The sequence below is a fragment of the Cervus canadensis genome, chromosome 16 (genome assembly GCF_019320065.1).
Source record: "Cervus canadensis isolate Bull #8, Minnesota chromosome 16, ASM1932006v1, whole genome shotgun sequence".
Taxonomy (NCBI): Eukaryota; Metazoa; Chordata; class Mammalia; order Artiodactyla; family Cervidae; genus Cervus; species Cervus canadensis.
In genome coordinates this window covers 23937205-23960196 of record NC_057401.1, presented here as the reverse complement: position 1 = coordinate 23960196, position 22992 = coordinate 23937205, and the positions used below count along the sequence as shown (strand labels likewise).

General features: G+C 36.3%; 2 protein-coding genes across 2 annotated transcripts in view; one reads left to right on the top strand and one right to left on the bottom strand.

Annotated features, from left to right (window-relative positions):
- ARL15 (ADP ribosylation factor like GTPase 15) overlaps positions 1-22992 on the bottom strand; it is a 446071-nt gene that overhangs the window by 196389 nt on the left and 226690 nt on the right. The window contains exon 4 of the mRNA XM_043488410.1: positions 22054-22262. Coding sequence (XP_043344345.1) covers positions 22054-22262 — 209 coding nt within the window. The remainder of the gene's footprint in view (positions 1-22053; positions 22263-22992) is intronic.
- On the top strand, positions 2230-2576 carry LOC122454165 (protein S100-A11-like). Its single transcript, XM_043488411.1, has one exon. It carries the CDS (start codon positions 2265-2267, stop codon positions 2574-2576), a length of 312 nt encoding a protein of 103 aa, XP_043344346.1. The 5' UTR covers positions 2230-2264.

The following is a 22992-nucleotide window of genomic DNA, read 5'->3' as shown; positions in this document are numbered from 1 at the left end:
TGACATTGAGCAAAGTTCCCTGTACTATATAGTATGTCCTTGTTGGTTATCCATTTTAAATTTAGCAGTGTGTACATGTTGATTCCAAACTGTTCCCTTAACTCTGTATTTGATGGCTATCTTTTCCTAATAAAGAGCTAGGATTTACTGTAGGGGATGTTCTGATTCTCATGATCCAAAGGCCGAAAGTGTGTGTGTGAAGGTCTCTAGTACAATATGCTTCCTACACATCCTCTCCCCATTAAAAGATTGATTTGAATGAATTCCCTGGTGATCCAGTAATTAGGACTCTGCACTTCCACTGCTGGGCACCTGGGCTCAATTCTTGGTCAAGGAACTAAGATCCAAACAAGCTGTGCAGCGCAACCAAAAAAACATTTTTTAAAATTAATTAACTAAAATAAAGATTGATTTGGGTTATCAAACCTCTTCTGAAATAGATAAGTGATTTCTGGAAATGTACAAATATGACTTAGTCTTTTCTCTCAAGTAACAATATTACATAGTAAGTGACTTCTCTGTTGGAGAAGAGTTCAGAATACACCCTGATGAAAATCAAGAGTCTGCTATAAAAGATTATTTTAAATAAGAACTTAATATGGACACACACACACGTATGTGTATATATATGCATGTGTTTTTTTTTTTTTAAATCTGCATTCTTAAGCACAGATGTGTTTTCATTATGGTCTTGGAGTAAAAGTTTCTGTACAGGATTGAGTCTGTGAAACAGATGAAAGGCATTTCAGATGATTACCCCAGGGACACAATGCGTCTCAAGGCTTGGTGCATATATGCCATACAAGGCAAGTGGATACTTTTTTGACATTTACCACCTGCCTTAGCAAATGTCATAGCAGTTAATGTTCACCCAATTTCTGAGTTCTACCATGACTGGTCTTAGGAGGTTTTTATTCAAAGTTCTTTAATAATTGCTACATTTCTCCAATACCTTAAACATACTTCCATTTCTTCAAAGGAGAAGAAAAAAGGAACAATTCTACTCAATAAATTTTGTCAGCAATATCTGAATTATGTTTTAACATGACAATATTAAATATTTTTAGTTCAGGAATAAAACATGGAAATTCTCAGCAAATAAAATAACATTAACAAACAAGCAAACAAAAAAAGGTACTGGGCACATAATTCAGATAGGTATTTTAAATAATGATTCCCATTTTCTCTTAAATATTCTAATTAAATTTTTTAAGTATTTTTAGGAATGCTGCATTATAATAATTTTTTTTACATTATCTAAATCTTTCACTTTACCTATCTCTAAAAGTGAATTACTGCCACCACACTATAAAGAAAAACAGTTTTGAACATTGCCCAGTTGGAACACTATACAATGGCAGGGACTTGGTCCATATATTGAATAGCTGATCCATTATAAGCACTGAATAAATTTGTTAAACTGCCAATATTTACTGAGTACCTACTATGTTTGAAGGAGGTGCTCTAGGCACCTACAGATATATCAGTAATCAAACAGAGATCCTTTTCCCAGTAAATATTTGCTGACTCAGCAAGTTTCTTAAAAGGTAGCTCAGCAAGTTTCTTAACAAGAACACCAATGATTTCTGAAATAGAGACAGAGTGCAATATCATTCAGAGAAGACAACAGCGGTATAAAATTAAAAGTCAGAATTATTTTGAGAGCTAAGAAGTATTTTCTAATGTGTTGGATCCTTTAGTAGGTCACAGCACTTTACAGGATAGAGAGAATCTAGGAATCAATTGCCACTTTGAGATCAGATGAGTTGATCTAAATCCCAGCCTGTCTTTTCTCTATCACGTCACCTGGGTGGTAGAAGTATTTCATAAGAGGAAACAAAAAAGGGAGGGGCTTTCCCAGGGAGGGGCTTTCCCAGTGGCTCAGTGGCAAAGAATCTACCTGCAATGCAGGAAACATAGGAGGCGCACATTCTATCCCTGGGTTGGGAAGATTCCCTGGAGGAGGATATGGCAAACCCACTCCAGTATTCTTGCCTTGAGAATCCCATGGGCGGAGGAGCTTGGTGGGCTACAGTTCACAGGGTCACAAAGAGTTGGACACAACTGCAGGGACTGAGCAAGCAGGCATGCACTAAAAAAGGGAACTGCTATCTAATGCAAAGGTACCTTTTAACTCTGTGATTATTATTTCTCATCTAAGTGTATAAAGGGTCACATTAAGAAAATGTCCTGGACCCAGCCCGCTGCCCAGTGCCAGCCGCGCAGCTCCCCGCTCGCATCCGTGCGCCTCGCTCCTCTCCGACATGGCAAAAGTATCCAGCCCTACAGAGACTGAACGATGCATCGAGTCTCTGATTGCTGTTTTCCAAAAGCATGCTGGAAGGGATGGTAACAACAGCAAAGTCTCCAAGGCCAAGTTCCTAATCTTCATGAATAGAGAGCTGGGTGCCTTGACAAAGAACCAGAAGGACCCTGGTGTCCTTGACCTCATGATGAAGAGATTGGACCTCAACTCTGGTGGGCAGCTAGAATTCCAAGAATTTCTTAATCTTATTGGTGGCCTGGCCATTGCTTGCCATGAATCCTTTATTAGCTCCGCCTCTTGCCAGAAGTGAATTGGAGGAACCTGTGGGCCTAGCCTCCAGACCCACTCCCTTTCTTTCCAGCCTCTCAGGTTCTCTGCTCTTCACAGCCCCCACATACCCTGAGCCCAGCACACCCACCTACCCAGGCAGGCCACTCCTGTTAGTAATAAAGCAATATTGTTTTTTATAACAAAAAATAAAAAGAAAATGTCTTGTTCTCTTTAGAATGGTTAACAATTCCCAAAATATAGTTTTTGTATCTCCATTACTTTTTTTTTTTTAATCTTCTCTTCTCCTTCTTGTCTCTCACTTATAAAACTGAGGAATACAAATATTGAATGAATGGAGCCAGAGGTGGGTTAAAGACAGGAAAGCTTAAGGAGGATGTTCAGTGTTTGCAAAATTGCTTTCAGTGTCATTCTTTCTCTAATGACATCTCATGTTATTTCTAAAAACAAAGATGAACTGGACAGTAAGCTAAGCCCAAATCAGCAGACTTCCTTTCCTAAGTATAGAATACAATAGTCACTCCATTTCACAAATATATAAATATATATTTGGTTTAGTTTCTTCAATATATTACTCTAATTTTAACTGAACTCATTTGCAAAAAAGGCCCATCTACAAATTATCAGGTGGGGCCTATCCAAGTACCAAAAATCATTCCAGAGAAAAAGATTTAAAACTTCAAAGTTAAAAAAAAAAAGTACATCTTAAAAATCAAATAAAATGCTTCTTTTTTTTTTTTTAATAAAATCAAAGAGAAGAGATTATTGTGGTAGAGTAAAAACCTAACAGAAGCAGAAGAGATTAGGAAGAGGTGGCAAGAATACACAGAAGAACTATACAAAAAAGGTGCTAATGACCTGGATAACCACCATGGTGTGGTCATTCACCTAGAGCCAGACATCCTGGAGTGTGAAGTCAAGTGGGCCTTAGGAAGCATCGCTAGGATCAAAATGAGTGGAGGTGATGGAATTCTAGCTGAGCTATTTCAAATCCTAGAAGTTGATGTTATCAAAAGTGCTGCACTCAATATGTCAGCAAATTTGGATAACTCAGCAGTGGCCACGGGACTGGAAAAGGTCAGTTTTCATTCCAGTCCCAAAGAAGGGCAATGACAAAGAATGTTCAAACTACTGTACAACTGCACTCATTTCACATGCAAGCAAGATAATGCTCAAAATCCTTCAAGCTAGGCTTCAACAGTATATGAACTGAGAACTTCCAAAAGTGCAAGCTGGGTTGAGGAAAGACAGAGGAATTAAGAGATCAAATTGCCAACATTTGCTGGATCATAGAGAAAGCAAATCAATTTCAGAAAAACATCTACTTCTGCTTCAAATACTACGCTAAAGTCTTTGTTTGTGTGGGTCACAACAAACTGTGAAAAATTCTTAGAGAAATGGGAATATCAGACCACCTTACCTGTTTCCTGAGAAACCTACATGCAGATCAAGAAGCAACAATTAGAACCACACATGGAACAACGGACAGGTTCAAAACCAGGAAAGAAGTCAAGGCTGTATATTTTTACCCTGCTTAACTTCTATGCAGAGTACATCATGTGAAATGCCAGGCTGGATGAATCACAAGCTGGAATCAAGATTGCCAGGAGAAATATTAACAACCTCAGATATCCAGGTGATACCACTCTAATGGCAGAAAGTGAAGAGGAATTAAAGAGCCTCTTGATGAAAGTGAAAGAGGAGAGTGAAAAACCTGGCTTAAAACTCAACATTGAAAAAACTAAGATCATGGCACCCAGTCCCATCACTTTATGGCAAACGGAAGGGGAAAAAGTAGAACAGAGACAGATCTTCTTAGGGCACCAAAATCACTGTGGATAGCAACTACAGCGCCGAAATTAAGACGCTCACTCCTGAGAAGGAGAGCTATCATAACCTAGACAGAGTATTAAAAAGTAGAGACATCACTTGGCCAACAAAGGTCAAAGCTATGATTTTTCCAGTAGTTGTGTACAGATGTAAAAATTGGACCGTAAGGAAGGCTGAGCACCAAAGAACTAATGCTTTCAAATTGCGGTGCTGGAGAAGACTTTTGAGAGTCCCCTGGACAACAAGGAGATCAAAACAGTCAATCCTAAAGGAAATCAACCCTGAATATTCATTAGAAGGACTGATGCTGAAGCCGAAGCTCCAATATTTTGACCACCTGATGTGAAGAGCTGACTCAATGGAAAAGACCCAGATGTTGGGAAAGAGGAGGGCAAGAGAAGAAGGGGGTGACAGAGGATGAGATGGTTGGATTGCATCATCAACTTAATGGACACGAGTGTCAACAAACTCCGAGAGACAGTGAAGGACAGGGAAGCCTAGTGTGCTGTAGTTCATGGGGTTGCAAAGAATCGGGACACAACTAAGCGACTGGACAACAAACAAAAACAGCAGATGAGCTGAAGTCCAAAGACTTGGGTTCAAGTCACAAATTGGATTTGAGTAATTTATGACTTCATTACTGGGACCTTCATTTATAAAATGGATAAGAAAGTAATACAATACCAGGCTTCCCCCAGGCAGTTGACAGAATTACTTGAGATAATGTATGTGAAACATACCTTGTGCTACACACATTATTTCAAATAATTTCAGTCTCTTCTCTGTCATCCCACAGTACTTCTTACGTATTTCCATTGGCTCTTACTGTAATATTATAATGATTTGTTGCATCTAGGTGATTTGAAGATGGCATCACCCACTCATTGGATTTGAGCCTGAGCAAACTTTGGGAGATGGTGAAGGACCGGGAGGCCTGGTGTGCTGCAGTCCGTGGGGTCGCAGAGGCAGACACGACTGAAGTGACTTAGCATAGCACAATGTAGCTTTTAACTGTACTTCTTGGGATAATCTATCAATTCCAAAGTCCTTTTGAATATGAAAGAAAAAGTAATAAAAATTCCAGAAGATCACTTTTGCATTCCTATAATATTTAAGCTGGCAATATATCCAGGAACTTGGGTGTTTTTTGATAAATCATGTATTTTCTTTCATAAACAACAGTAAGCTATAAAATATACCAGTTTAAGCTTGATATGGAGGAAAGACAAACACTGACAACTAATTCTATAGGGAGTTCTCACAAGCATGTGCACTTACACAGACACACATTCAAGTAGACATGTAGAAACAAATCTCAGAGCTCTGTCCCATTATCAGTATGGACATTCACCAAGGCACTCCTGCAGCATTTCCAAATGCAATGCATGGACACTTCATTAAGGGTTGAACACAGGGCATAAAAAAGTGCAATGACTTGCTCTGCATTTGGGTTCTCCTTTACATCCAAGCCCATTGTACAAAGGTCCAACTATGACAGGGCGCTGAAAACTGGCAGCACTCAAAAAGAACCCAGGGTCACAGAATCATTTCATAAATGTATGTAAGACTGAAGGACCAGGTGATGCTCCTCTGATTGGTATAACTCAAAGGTGAGTTAAAACCAACTTTGGAATGAACAGTTCTCAGAGATCTGAAAGCTTTCTAATACCGGGATTTTCAACTTTGCGATTTAACAACCCTGTTTTTGGCCTTTCTTGACCTTTAGTGAAGTAAATCAGCCAAACTAATGTGGCCTAACAAGTCTTTTTCACACTATTCGATTGCCCTGCCTCTCTCATTCTCTGCAGACATGGCCTTTCTCCCACTCTGTCTGGCCGCCCTCCTCAAAGCGCACAAAATGGCCACTGTAGTAACCCTGCATTACTGTCATTAGATCACAGATTAGTCAAGTGGAACTGGCTGGGCTTCCCAAAGGAGAGCTATACTTCAAAAATCTGTCCATGTCAAATGAAGGAAAAAAACCCTGAGCATAGGGTCACCCAGATCAATGATCAAAAGAAACTGAGAATGAACTGGGGGTGGGGAGGAACAACACCCTCCTTTTTATTAAACACACACACAGGTCTGATTTATGATAAGGAATACAGAGATTGGAGGCAGTTCTTTTCCCTAGTATGTCTTGTTTTCTTGTTTTCATTATTTTATTACGTAAGTTGTTTCCATTAGGCTCTTCTGGTTGGTAAATCTGGGGTTTGGGGAAAGTCCATAAGGAATCCTTAAAACTTCCCCCAAAAGAAAACATACCCCAGAAAATCTTGTTTTTAGGAAGACTCAGTTCCAAAAACAATTGAAAAGCAATAAAAGTAATGCAAAGTAATCCACCTTTAAGGTTTAAGAAGGTTTTATTTAAATCTGAAAGTAAGAACTGGTGTGAAGAACACTCTAAAATAATCTGAGTAACTTCTTGGGCCTTCAAAGAGAGGAAACAAGACTGTCAATCACATCCTGAGAACACACCATGCGACACACTATGAAAAGACTTCTGGGCTTCCGTGGGGCCTCCCAGAAAGCTAGAGATCTGCAGGTAGGTCCACAGCTAGTCCAAACACCTCCCTAAAGTATAACATTCTACACGTACTTTTGTTTTGCTTTTTTAAAGACAAAGCTACAAACTTAACAGTACTGCAAAACTGACATATTAAAAAATTAAGGCAAGAATGATCTATCTGGAACATCATCAAGAACAAGTTTTAGTGTCAAATTGTGCAAGCGAAAATCACTGAAAGATTTGATCTTTCTGGCTTCATCACTGCAAAAGAGGAAAGAACCTTTTATTAATGATTAAAAAAAGCAGTTTCTAATAAGAACTCTATTTATGAGTGTAGGATAAATTAATTGCTTATAACTAATCTAACAAAAATTTTAAGGGTTGTATAAGGTCCTCATTGTTCCAATGATTTCAATTTCTTTTTTGTATTTATAATTTATTCTTTGAGCACCCTCAAAAGCATATAAATATACTGTGCCTAGATGGATTGTTTCCTGTATCATCTTTGTGTATTTGAAGAGCACTGATGGGCCACTGTACCAGGAAGGGCTATAAGTGTCATTTAATCCTCTTAACATCTTGGTCTGGAGGAGGTGAGGAGCAACAGTTAATACTGAGTACTCTCTATGGGCTCATTTAATCCATACTGTTCACTATAAGATAGGTTCTAAGATTATCCCTATTTTACAGATGAGGATACAGACTTCAGTATTTGCCCAATATGACTCAACAATTAGGATTTAAATCCAGATTTTGACCTCAGAGTCTTATTGTTCATCATCTCCAAACCCCAAATGCAACTTAAATACCCCTCCAGTTAAATATGTGCATGTCCTCTGACCCAGTAATTCCAATTTTACATCATTATATACTTGAGAAATGCTTGCAAAGATATAAAAGGAAACACGTACAAAGATAAGATCAACAACTTTGTTTATAATCTTAAAAATCCAGAAATAACCTAAAAGTTTATCAATAAGAGAAAGAATGGATTAAAATCTATAGCATAGCCATGCCTTGGAACATAGACTCACTTCTGAAGAAATAAGGGCAAAGGCTTTTAAATGCCTCTTTAATGATTTGTTTCTTTAGAGAAAAGCTTTGCAACAAATATATGGTAAAACTGTTTAAAACTCAGAGTAATAACCTAGAGACTAAACTATTAAAACTAATTTTCTTGAAATGATTGAACATTTTACTGCTAGTATCTTAGAAGTACTAAGTTTAAGAAAATTACATTCATTAATGTACAGTCCATATTCATTATGTTAAGCAAAATTTATACGGTTGGTATTTCTAACCTTTTGATAGTCAAAGTTTTTTAATAATGTAGCTTAGTTGAAGGCTGAGAGTTACAGATCAGAGTGGAACAGGGCTCATGAGGAGTAAAAAGAATACTCATTGTATACTTTTTGGTACCCTCTTAAAAGTATACTATGTGGTTTTATTAATCATTAAGATTATTAATTAAGATGAGATGGAATGGATTTTTAAAAAACATTTATTATTTATTTGGCTGTGCTGGGTCTTAGTTGTTGCATGTGGGATCTAGTTCCCTGACCAGGGATCAAACCCAGATCCCATGCATTGGGAGCTCTGAGTCTTAGCCACTGGACAACCAGGGAAGTCAGAGATTGAATGGATTTTTAAGGATTATGTAATACTCAATGGAGATCCAAGTGAAAATGATAGATATGAATTTTCTATAGGATTTTAGCCATATAATCTTAATTGACAGAGAATGAGTCAAGGAATCTCAACTATAATTCTTCACAAACTTGTCTATATTTGTGTTCAAAGTGAGTGGAGAAGAGTTATTCTAAAAATAATTTCAGTGAAAGTATTAATAAATCCAGGAATTACAGCCATGTCTCTTGCTTAAGCATCTTAAAAACATGACATTTTTAACAGCACATATCTTTCAGTTCAGTTTTACTATGGCTAAGGAACCATACGACAAAATCTTGACTGACTAGAATCCAAATAAGAACAAGTAAGCAAGTACTAAAGGACTGTAATTTTCATATTCCATTTTAACAGATGAAACTATAAAAACACAGATTATCTAGCATTTTACCCAAAAAAGCAATGTCCAGAGCCTCATTTGGAGTTAGTACAGATTCGACAAAATATTCTATACTTTGTACATTGACACTGCTAGAACTAACATTCTAAATAATTAAAGGGCATTGCACACTGAGAATCATTACAGAAAAACCATATTTCCCTAGAGCAAAAAACTGTGCTGATAAAAGTTTTGAAGACAAAAAGAAAAAGAGAGCTTTTTGTAAACGTAAAAAAGATAGCTATATTAATAAAAAAACTTCTGCTAGCTATAACAGGTTCAAGCAATTTAGTGATTTCATGTTTTACCTTAACATCTGTGTTCTCTTTTCACCTAAAAAATGAGCTTATTTGCATATTAATATTAAAAAAATCATTAAAAGTTATTAAGAAAAAATAGAAATGTGTCAAAACTTGAGATTTAAAGAACATCAAAGTCAAAATAAAAATATGGAAATTCAGTATCATTTTTATTCCCCCAAACCTGCAGAAACATGTATTTGTAGACTTAATGAATCTCTACCCATACATTAAGTCTAAATATTTAGACTTCACTTTCCAATAAGTTTGACAAGTACCATTTTAAATGAAACTATATTAGAACTAAGTAAAATGTAAATCTTTATATGTAACAAGAAAGAAAGATGTTCTGTCTTAAGAATTTATGCTTTTATGTTTTGGAGAATTGGGGCATTAGTCTGGGCATATGATCTGCCTTTGTATAACAATACCAGTAACAGTATTAATGATACTGCTTACTGCATGTAAGTCATGTATGGCCATAAGAGTTGGACTATAAAGAAAACTGACCACAAAAAATTGATGCTTTTGAACTGTGGTGTTGGAGAAGATTCTTGAGAGTCCCTTGGACTGCAAGGAGATCAAACCAGTTCATCCTAAAGGAAATCAGTCCTGAATATTCACTGGAAGGACTGATGCTGAAGCTGAAACTTCAATACTCTGGCCACCAGATGCGAAGAACTGACTCAGTGGAAAAGACCCTGATGCTGGGAAAGACTGCAGGTGGGAGGAGAAGGGGACGACAGAGGATGAGATGGTTGGATGGCATCACCGACTCGATGGACATGAGTTTGAGCAAGCTCCAGGAGTTGGTGAAGGACAGGGAAGCCTGGTGTGCTACAGTCCATAGGGTTGCAAAGGACATGACTGAGAGACTGAACTGGACTGAACTTACCGCATATAGACTATACCTCTAATTTATGATCATTTTGGGGTTATTTTTTCATGATCCCTCTAATTATTCAATCTTCTCCTCAATGCAGTGAGCTAAATCATGATGAGAGAGTATCTTTCTTTTATAGTACCATTAACAACTGAATTCTTCAACCGGCTGTTCTCTAAGGATTCCCCTGCCAAACTCTTTATTTTCATTTCATTATTTCTTTGTTCTCCTTGTTTAAACTATACAAGTTACCCAGATTTTCCACTCTGGCCTCTTTCACTAAAGACTTGTTTTGGCTTGACAAATTATTAGTCATAACTACAGTCTAAAAATAAATAATATATTACAAATTCTCCATGTTCAAATCATATCATTCTATGCAACATCCAAATTATTTCACAGTTCATACAAAGAAGCTTCTTCCCATCAGGCACAACTGATTTAATTTATCACTTATGAAAATAATTCCAGTTATTTTATGGAGCTATTTACTGTCTAAACATTCTTTACAGAGCATTCTTTTCAAGCTCCATAATCTTATTTCAGGTGTGGAGTGAATTAAACTCAGTCAGTCTATACACACACTAATGAGTTCAGACTCAAACATGTCTAATTGTAAGGCTAAATATAACAAAATGAAATTCTAATGGCAACCCACTTCAGTATTCTCGCCTGGAGAATCCCAAGGACAGAGGAGCCTGTCGGGCTACAGTCCACAGGGTCACAAAGAGTCGGACATGACTGAGTGACTAACATAACATAACATAGTAGAAAAATTGTAAAAAAATTTTTTTTAATTTTTGGTCAAATATTTATATGAAATTTGAATTTCAGAACTTCTGGTAAAGAAATTAAAGAATGTAATAGACCCAGTCAGGAGGGATCTATGTGGTGCCTGCAAAGCCAGATGCTATTTTTCTTCATTAGCCTCTTTTAAGAATACAATTCTTGTTTGTGTTGAAAGTCTGAATCTTACCTGCATTTGAACCACTAGATACTTCTTTTGTTAAGAAATGAATACTCAAAGTGGGTATGTAAATATTTAAATAAGAGAGTTGTGGCTGAATATGCAATTCTACATAAAGAGATATTACTAAAGAAAGAAAAAGAATGAGTCTAGACACCAATGAACAAAAAGGAGAAGAGGTTCTATAGACAAATTACTCAGGTGTAGATGAGTTCATTTCTACCAGAGTCCAGGAGCACTGGAAGAGTGGCCACTTCTAAGCACTATTCAGTCTATTGTCTGTACCACTGCTCACGTCTAGTTCATTGTTTCCATCAAAGGCACATGCAATTCATAGGTAAAGAAAAAATATGAAGTGGCAAGGAGAAAATTCCTGTTTCTGAGCGGCAGAGTAGTCTTTTCATCTCAAAAGATGAAAGCAGGTATCTTTCATTATGTGTTTTTGTTCTTACAGGAGGAAAGCCCAAAATATGTGCTTTTCATATCTGTGCTAACACAACAGAGCTTTTCAAAGTCACTGCCAGAAATGGACTGGTTTTTTTACCTGCTGTTCCATGTTTTAAGTTAAGGATGTCTGACTCATTATAAACCTTGCTGGTTCCCTAGACTTTCTGTAGTCTGGCTTCACTGTGATTACTGGTCAAAACCTTTAATTACAGTATATAGTTTGTGCAGCTGCCTGGAAATTGGTCTCGGGGTCAGTGGCTCTTCCCGTTCCCCTCTTTCCATTCTTTTGAAGCAATGCTGCTGAACTGCAGGCATTGTCCCAGCTCTGGCTGCGCTCTGTCTGCTGCACACAGTGAATAGCTGTGCGATCACTCCAGCAATTGGTTCTTCAACTGCCTTTAGGTTGTCAATTGTAATTCATTGGCTCCAGGCACCTTTTCTCTTCTCATTCTCTTGAGGTCTTTTCTTATTTAATTTGCAATAATATTAGGGAATGTCTTCTTCAGACATGTCACTAATGTCTTTCTGATTATGAGGCTGGGTGTACATGTGACTCTCATACATCTGCCTATTAAAGAGTTCCACTACTTCCCTTATCTCTGATATGGGATGACAATCTTTTCAGTTTCTTCTAAGGAATTTGGCTTAATTTTGAAGTCTTCCTTCTAAAGAACAACCTAAGGAAACACCATAAAATACTCTTATAGGAGTTAATTTATGTAATTAGTTATTATTTTTATGACTTTCTAAAAGTATAATTTTTCATTTTTGTAATAAGAATTAAGTTCTCATATTTTATTTTTTTAAGTACATACACATTATAAATTTGAGCTCTTATACCAGGGAGAAATAGTTAAGAAATAAAAGGTTTTAACTATTTAAAAGGTTGTTTTACAACCCATCAGACCTATCCTTAGACATATAAGAAAATATTCAAACTATTCAAAGTGAGTTCTGATGCTTCTGCATTATAGGAAGTATTTTTCTTTAGAGAATAAACATATATCTTGATCTACTTAGGAAACAAACAAACAAAAGACCTTTAGTGTATTAAGTCGCAAATCCTTAGCTCTGGATAAAACCCAGCAGATTAACTCCTCTCATTAGTTGCAGCCATCCCAGAGTAACCAAAGGTATTTTTAAGCAGACACTATGTAATAATAATAATGATAATTATCATAATGATAATAACTAACGCTTATTGTGCGTTTTATCTTCAAAGCATCTTACTGACATTAACTATGTGTCTATTTTCAAATAAATTTAGCTCAACAAATGCTTTATTAACTTTGTAAGCTTTGGAATGTGTAGTAGCTGAGTTTCTTTGCAAATGAAATAAATAAATAAAGCTAAGAACCAGAAAGATGGCTCTGGAAACTTCTGCCTCAGAATAATTTGTTGCCTTTGCTGAATGAGGGTTAACTAAACACTTATTTTTACAAGCTACAAAATTGAAGTACAGATATAAAGGGTGAAATTCACCAGTACAACCAACCAAATAATATTGCTTCAAATAACAAAGTAAAATAATATTGTTAGGATAAAATACAATTCTAACTGTATTGGTTATGATTCATTATTATAAAATATTTAAATATGTATAGGAAGAAAAACTGTTAAATGTAAGAATTTAAGAAATCCTTCTAAAGTTTCACAAATAAAATAAATACTTTTATTAATTTACAAAGCTAAATTTGTTTTTATTAAATTGAATTCATTGCTTTAAAATCATCTCAATTATGTTCCCAGAGAACTTTACCATGTACCAGTCTCCACATGAGAAATATAAGCAGTAAAAGATAAGTCTGTGGTGCCAGGAACTGAAATAAGCTCTATATAGTTAAAAGAGAGGCCATAAATTAAAAACATATTAAAATAATATTATTCAGGCAAGATATCCTCACTTTTTATGAGAGACTTGGGAAGAAAGAAACAACCTGTTGTAAGCAAGGTACTCAAGTGAAGTAAATAAAGTGAAGTAGACAAAAGGACATGAAAAACAAACTTTTGTGAATATGGTAGTTAATAGATTGACACTTTTGAAAAGTATTAACATGGTCAGAGTGGTAAGGTTTCACAGAAGATCTGGTAATGAGCAATATTCAAAGGTCAGGGTTTAGTGCAGAGGAAAAGGAAAATTTCTATATTCAAGGATGGAAATACATGATTCATAATGAGTAAAAGGAGAATAGGGGAATCTAGACAATGCTGATGGCATTAAGCCAACAGGGAAGCTCATCCAGAAAGGCTCAGAGGTAGTACTCATTCAAACAACAAAGACCAAGCACATAGACATAAACCAGAAATCCTGTCCTGCAAGAAGCCTGCAAACTTGAAGGGTATACAGAAAAGTTAACAAGCAATTAATTCTAATTTTTATGATTAGGATAAGCCCAGGATGCCTTGAGAAGTCACAAGGAGGACATCTGTCTCAGCCACTGGTATTCAGCAAGTTCTTGTGACACATAATCTTTAGGTGATTTTCCTAGGGCAACAGGAATAGTAAGTGGTAGTTTGAAATGAGAGAGAGAAAAAAAGAGAATACAATTCTCAAGCACATTAATGTATTAAATCTGTGGTGTTTCATTTGATTCTAGAAGGAATTAGATGTAAACACTGGCTTTTAAGACGGGTATCATGAAAAACAGATAGGAAGTCTGCTCTTTTCTGGTCTGTGTTGAGGAATAGGGAGGCAGGGAGGAGCTGTGGGGATGTAACCAACCAGGAAACTCTGAAGAATACTACAGAGGCAGAGGTGAGAGAGCTGGGCACTGAAATGTCTGGTGAGAAAAGTAAGAATTGAGTTCCAAAACTTGCCAGCTTTACACAAAATGAAGATATACAGGTGATTGAATAAAGAAAGTGGAAAGAAACGAGAATTTTATAAAAGAACATAACGAACTCCTTATGAGCATATACTGTTATATTTTCAAATGTATTACTTTGTTATCCCACCTAACTGGGATTTTGATAGTTGTTGTTATGTAATGTTCTTATGTAACGCATTTGTTAATGGGAATTTCTTTTGTTTTCAGCAGGCAGGGAATATTTTCAAATTTACTCTGTGGGTGCAAGAAATACAGATCTACAGAGTTCCCTAGAATGGTTAGATTAATGTGGCTAGATTTAGAATCAATGAAATCAAATATACAAATTAAGTTTTTTCAAGAAGTGCATATAAAAAGCACATGAAAGTAGATTAAACAAAATTTTCTGACTATTTCAATAGTCTTCAAGAATTGCTCTATAATAATGACACTTTTGTAACAAGCTATTAAAATGAATGTGATTCAGCTTCTCTTGCAAGTTAGTAAACATTTTCAAGGCATCACCAAGTCATTCAGTGGAAAACTGACTTCCAAACTCTCTCCTTTCCCCAAGATTAAACTGTAACAGAATGGAGTACATCTGTAAGAGATGGACAAAAAATAAGTGTATCTCATATCATTTTAGGATAAATATATGTCCCATAAGGGAGTTTTCAAACTGCTCACACAATAAGTATGTACACTGTTCTATGTGAAATCAATTCAGTATTCTAAAATGCTGCCAAGAGGCAGGTCAAGATACTTGGAAGACTCTTAAGATTTAAAGTATATGACACTTTACAATGATTATACCACAAACACATAGAGACACACATGTTTCTCTCCATATACAGAAAGTAATATTAAATTAAGCTAGGATTTTATGTGATTTAAACACTGCTTTGCACTTCTAATAAAAGATCTGTCATGTAAAATCAGAGATGATATTCATTACTTCATAAAGCTACCAAAAAAGAACTGCTCTCCTGTCAAGCAGTATAAATATAAAAATTTTAAACTAGCAGATTATTTACAAACAGTGCCCCAAAACTACAATCTTTCTAAACTCTCTCTGACCCTTTGTAAGAAGAGGGAAATGTACAAAATGTAGAAATAATTATCTATATAAAAGAAGTAATTATAATTAAATGTAATAGTTAAGTAACATAAAACATATACTAGCACTCTCTTCCAGAAAAAGTCTAGACTAAAAGTGAGAACTAAATAAACTATTCATGATATGGTAAATACTGAAAGTACTATTCAAAAAAGATTAATATTGATAATCAAAACATGGCCTAGGGGAATTCTCTGATGGTTCAGTAGTTAAGAATCCACCTTGCAATACAGGGACTTGAGTTCAATCCCTGGTAGGTGAACTAAGATCTCACATGCTATTAGTTAACTAAGCCCAGTCACTACAACTAGAGTGAAAGACACCACATGACACAACAAAGATCCTGCATGCTAAGTAATGTTTATAGCATAACAGTTCAGTTCAGTTCAGTTGCTCAGTCGTGTCAAACTACTTGCAACCCCATTGAATGCAGCAGGCCAGGCTTCCCTGTCCATCACCAACTCCTGTAGCTTGCTCAAACTCATGTCCATCGAGTTGGTAATGCCATCCAAACATCTCATCCTCTGTTGTCCCCTTCTCCTCCCACCTTCAATCTTTCCCAGCATCAGAGTCTTTTCCAATGAGTCAATTCTTTGCATCAGGTGGCCAAAGTATTGGATTTTCAGCTTCAACATCAGTCCTTCCAATGAATATTCAGGACTGATTTCCTTTAGGATGGACTGGTTGGATCTCCTTGCAGTCCAAGGGACTCTCAAGAGTCTTCTCCAACACCACAGTTCAAAAGCATCAGTTCTTTGGTGCTAAGCTTTCTTTATAGTCCAACTCTCACATCCATACATGATTATTGGAAAAACCATAGCTTTGACTAGATGGACCTTTGTTGGCAAAGTAATATCTCTGCTTTATAGTATGCTGTCTAGGTTGGTCATAGTTTTTCTTCCAAAGAGCAAGCATCTTTAAATTTCATCACTGCAGTCACTATCTGCAGTGATTTTGGAGCCAAAAAAAAAAAAAAAGTCTCTCGCTGTTTCCATTGCCATGAAGTGATGGGACCAGATGCCATGATCTTAGTTTTCTGAATGTTGAGTTTTCAGCCAACTTTTTCACTCTCCTCTTTCACTTTCATCAAGAGGCTCTTTAGCTCTTCTTCACTTTCTGCCATAAGGGTCGTGTCATCTGCATATATGAGGTTTTGATATTTCTCCCACCAATCTTGATCCCAGCCTGTGCTTCATCCAGCCTGGCATTTTGCATGATGTACTCTGCATACAAGTTAAATAAGCAGGGTGACAATATACAGCCTCGACATACTTCTTTCCTGATTTAGAACCGGTCTGTTATTCCATGTCCAGTTCTAACTGCTTCTTGACCTCCATACAGATTTCTTAAGAGGTAGGTCAGGTGGTCTGGTAGTCCCATCTCTTGAAAAATTTTCCAGTTTGTTTTGATCCACACAGTAAAGGCTTTGGCATAGTCAATAAAGCAGAAATAGATGTTTTTCGGGAACTCTCTTGCTTTTTCGATGATCCAGCAAGTGTTGGTAATTTGATTTCTGGTTCCTCTGCCTTTTCTAAATCCAGCTTGAACATCTGGAAGTTCATGGTTCATGTACTGTTGAAGCCTGGCTTGGAGAATTTTGAGCATTACTTTGCTAGTGTGTGAGATGTGTGCAATTTTGCAGTAGGTTGAATATTCTTTGGCATTGCCTTTCTTTGGGATTGGAATGAAAACAGACATAACTGCAAATACTCTTTTATTCTTCTCAAATAGAACACCACATTCTATGTACATCGTGCATGCGGGCAAGGTCAGTCATGTCTGACCCTTTGTGACCCCATGGACGGCAGACCCCCCAGGCTCCTCACTCCGTGGGATTCTCCAGGCAAGAATACTGGAGTGGGTTGCCATTTCTTCCTCAAGGAGATCTTCCCAACCCAGAGATTGAATCTGCATCTCCTGAGTCTCCTGCATTACAGGCAGATGCTTTACCACTGAGCCATGGGGGAAGCATGTACATCACAATAATGAACTAAATTACAACTGAACAAAAACTGAGAAACGCCTAATCATAAATTTCAACTTTACTGCTGATATTTTAATTTAGAAGCTGTACATTCGTATGCTTCAATTAATGAGCCATGGAACCAATAGTGATCTAACCTTATAATTCTACTTCAAATTTCTATGTTTCACACTTTTAAATCCTTTTTAAAATTTTTAAAAACTGAAGTACCGTTGATTTTTGGGCTTCCCTCATAGCTCCATTGGTAAAGAATCCACCTGCAATGCGGGAGACCCTGGCTCGATTCTTGGGTCGGGAAGATCCGCTGGAGAAGGAATAGGCTACCCACTCCAGTACTCTTGGGCTTCTCCTATGGCTCAGCTGGTAAAGAATCCATCTGCCATGAGGGAGACCTGGGTTCGATCCCTGGATTGGGAAGATCCCTTGGAGAAGGGAAAGGCTACCCACTCCAGTATTCTGATCTGGAGAATTCCATGCACTATATAGTCCATGAGGTTGCAAAGAGTCGGACATGACTGAGCGACTTCCACTTCACTTCACAGTTCATTTACAATGTTGTGTTAGGTTTCATACTTCTTATTTTCTCTAACATAAAATATTTGAGTTAATTCAGTATTTTTGATGTATTATTTCTGAAAAAATTAAGTACTTTTGGATTAAGGCTATGAAAGAATATCAAATCAGATTAGATTGCAGAAAAGATAAACCATGTCTTTCATGTTGACAAAATGTGCCATTTTTAAGACACTGTAATGCCCAATAAAATGAAAATAGGATTTGAAAAGGCTGGGAGGTAAAAGAATCAACTGTGTAGAGAAAAAAACAGGATTACTTTTATTGGCTACTCTATCAACTTAACTTCTCATAAAATCCTCCTGATCTATTAAATAACTTCAGAACTGAAGTATGCTCTCCTATGGGAGTTGTAAAACAAATTAGATACAATTACAATTCAATACAAATTAAAAAATCAACCTATTTACCCTTAAGATGATTCTTGTTTTAGAAAGCTTTATCGTTTAAGTTAGATCAGAATTTTCCCTAATGAATCAAATGGGCCACTTGACATAACTATAGAGTTTTATATTATGTTTTCTACAGAGAAAAATAGTTGATATGAGTAAATTCTGGAAAACTGTGGTAACTACATCTCCCTAAAGTGAATACAACAAACATCTGTTGCAAGAACTGCTTGGCTTTCAGACAGTATGTAAAGGGTGTCCTTTTTCCCAGTGTTTTGCTATTACCAAAAAAAAAAAAACTTATTTATTAAAAAATGTTTTTCTCTACTGTCCAGTCTCAAGGCATAAAATCTTAAAATTCTGGTAAGTTAAACACAGATCATTACCAAGTAGGTAAATTACAGAAAGGAAAACTATGCAATGCACAAGACTATTTGCTTTCTAAAAAAGCAACAAAATAATGGGGCATGTTGCTCTTGATCTGTAGGTTACACCATAATTTTAACCATTGTTCCTATCTTAGTTCTCAACACAAACCTAGCAAAACTTTCATTGCAGAGGGAGGAACTAAATACATAATTTCCTGAGGATTTTCACCCTCTGTGATAATTCAGTTTTCACCTAGTGATAATTCAGTTTTCTCCTATGGTTTTCACCAGCTCCTACCAGTTTCTAAGCTCAAGAGTGAACTGATATGCTTCTTAAATGATAAATGAATTCCTACCGTTTTACTTGAGTGATAGGGTAAATAACTGCAAGTTTTTTGCAAATTCATTAAGCACAAAATGCAATAATTTCAATGGAAGTAGGGAAAGAATCGATGAGCCTCTATGCCTCATTTTTTGTAACTGTATCAAAGTACTGTTCCGTGCTTCTTGGTAAACTGAATGCATTTTCCCTGATCCTGAAAGAACAGAATTTTACCCAAAATACACAGGTATTTTGCACAGTAAAACATCATCTTTTTAGCATCTGGCAATTAGTGCACACAAATGAGCAGGTAGAAATGAATAGAAATGTTTATACGAAACAGCGCAGGACACGGACCTTTAGGCTCAGGAAAGGAAGTAATAAACAAATGACCACTTCTCAACTCATTTCAAAGAATATGTAACTCTGTTTACTTCCTAATCTTCTTTCTCCTCTTCTATTTATACCTACTCCCAACAATTTTGAGGTTACTGTTTATAAAAATTTCAAGATTTAACTTCATAATTCCATTTTTATGCTAACAAAAAGGTATTAATTCCTAAAACATTCCTAGGAGTATTTCAGGAAAGCATCATAATACTACACGGAGAAACCTCTGTCGTACAAGCAATGGGGAAAATAGGAAGCTTCCATTTCTTTCTCTCTCAAATTCAAAGTAAGTTTGAGCACTTCACTATGTCTCAAGTTCAAGATCTGCAATGGAATTTGTCCATGAAATCAATTAGGGTAGTCTAAAACATAAACATACACCTGGTGTAGTGTGTGTGTATGTAATCACAGGGAAATGCTTCACTTAGAGCAGTCCTCAAAACAGCATTTGCAAATTCCATCATAAGTGGAAATTTTGTAGAAAATTCATTTAAAATGGATATGAATAAAAAGGAAAGTCAAAGACACATATGCTCCAGCATATACAAGCTTAGAATAATTTTCAAAGTATATCTATGATTACCCTACATTCATAACCTCTTCTTACTGAAAAAATGGTCAGACGAATGTATTCTCGGTTCTGTCTCATCTCAACAAAAATTTGAAGCAACAGACGTTAGATAGCTGTCCTCTTCCTAGAAGAGGCAGCCAGCCAACAATCACATGGCATACTCTTAAGCAATTAATTGTTACAAGCTACCTTTATGCAATGTAGCAGTCTTTAATTCCTATGGAGGATTACTATGAGTCATATGTTAGGTTTCAGGAACACATTAGCTTCACTTTTTTGATGTCTATGGAAATATATAAACAGTTTCTAATTTAAAAGCAAAATAAAATCTTTTCAGCTATAGCACATGTCTTTAAAGTGAAGTGTTACGTATTATCTATTTCATATCATAATCTATATTTATTCATGTATAAATACATCTATGTATTACTACACATAATGTATTAAACATGTATTATTAATACACACAAAATGTTATATTGTTTATGTATATTCTGTAATACTTTCATATATTTTCCACAGTAAATCTCAGAATACCAATGCCTTTTCAGCAAATCACCTTATAATCATGAACTAATATAACACTTATAACTACCCATCATTACACTATTACATCCATTTTACAGACAGAAAAACTGGTGTTAAGAGCTTAAAAAATGTACCTGAGGTCTTAAGAAGCAATCAGGAAGGCACCACAATTACAATGCTGAAGATGTGCACATTGTTGATTGTCTGAATAGATTTGTATTGTTCTTTCTTATCTTAATCATTTAATATTATCTGTACGGTATTTCACAAAATCTCAAAAAGGTTAGCACTACTTAATGCTGAATGAGGCAACTAAAGATACATATAAGCTCTGTTTAATAAGAAATTCCTGCCTTCTTTACTACTTTCCTAAAATAAATGAAAATACTCTGTATATGGTAACCTCTGACACTTAGTACACTTCAAAGTGAATTAGGAAATTAATCCCACTCACTTCTCATTAAAAAAGAATCACATTATTCCCATTTCACAGGTAAGAAGGCAAGTACAGAGACAAAGCTATCTGCCAATAGGTCCTGCACAAAGTAGGAGGGAGTCTGGAGTTAGAACATGTTATATCCTTGGCTCCTCATCTGTTTTTCAGACTAAAGGGCAGTGTGGCTTCTATTATTCTAAAGTTATTAAAAGAAAAGCACAGAACTTTTGAGGTAGGGGGAGGTGGTGGTGATAGAACATGTCCTGAGAGTTACAGGTGAAAAGGAATACATCAAAAGTTTAGATTTCACTGTACTTAAGGTTAAACTTCACTATCATTTAAGTTTTAAAAGCTATTCATGTATCTTATTACTTTAGTACCATGAATCAGAAACTCTGCTGAGACCATGGTTATCTGCCCAGAATTAGTCTCATGCTTTTATAGGAGAGATACAAGCTAAGAAATGAAATTAAATATGGAAGATAAAGAATGGTTCCGTATTAAAAGGTATTCGGTGGCATGGAACTTGCAGGATAAGACATCAATTTTCAGCCTCGCTGATTACAGAATAGTACCCACTGCTTCTAGTAAGCAGTGGGCATTACAGGGGACAAGAACATGACATCTGAGGGCAAATGATGCATGGTAATACACATGATACACTCCTTGAAAAGAAGAATGACCTCAGTAAGCTGGTAGGCTAAAAAAACAAAAGTTAAATAACCAGGCCTTTAGCCCTCCAAAATAGATGAGAAATATATTCAGATAAATCCTCTAACTTTTGCTAAATGGTTTAAAAAAAAACCACCTATGATCTCCATAAGTGGGGTTAAAGGTATGAATAATAATTTCCATCAGATTAATACAGGCTTTCTTTTTTCATCACCTAAAATTTCATGTTGAGAAACAGTATAACCAGCATATTCCTAATTACAGGAATTTTTTCAGATTCCAGCATGGCAGCACAAGTGCAACAAACTGACAGACAAGAGCTGTTACCTTCGTGAGACATACCTCTTGTACTGACCGAGCAGCTGGCTTGTCTTGATGATTGGCCAATATTAAAAAGGGTAAAGTGCATAACTGTGGGTGCTGAAGAGCTGAGTGCAGTTCATTTCTAGCAGTCTCTAAATCATCTTCTGAAGAGGCACTGTCTAATACAAATATTACCCCTTGAGATCCTTGGTAGTAGCGGCTCCAGTATTTCCGGATATTATCAGCCCCTGTCAAAAACAAAACAAATACTCTTTTTAAAAATAGCTTTCAGCAACATGAAAAATGTTCCCAACAGTAATTTCCTACTGGACACCAATATGGCTTTGAAAATTAAGTGCAGAGATCACATTTGATGAGAACAAAGGCATTAGAGCCAATGTGTGGATGCGGCCTTGAAGGAGAACACAAAAGTTTAAGAGTCATTCTTCATGCCTTTCTTATCAAAATATGGAAGAAAGAATCAGGCTAAGTACTTCTTAAATGCAAAAGAATGTTTTCAAATTTGCTTAACAGTCCTGAACAAACTACCCTCTCTACAAACTGAGTCTGAGCCTAACTCAGAGAGCAGAATAACAAAGCTGTTCACCAAGGGTTCTCTCCACACCATTAACATCAGTCAGAGAACGACTTACTGATCAGGGCAACCTTGTTTAATTTAAACAGAAAGCTATTAGCACAATTCCTTTATGTGTCAAAGTGCTAAAAACTCTATGATGAAGTAAAATCTTGGCGTTTGGCACATTTGCATAACTCCATTTGGCAAGAATCTGCCAGTCAATGCAGATTGACTGCATTTCGATCTCTGGGTCAGGAAGATCTCCTGGAAAAGGAAATGGCAACCCACTCCAGTATTCTTGCCTGGAAAATTCCACAGACAGAGGAGACTGGTGGGCTACAGTCCATAGAGTCCCAAAGAGTCAGATGCGACTGAGCATGCATGCATACTCATGGCCTCAA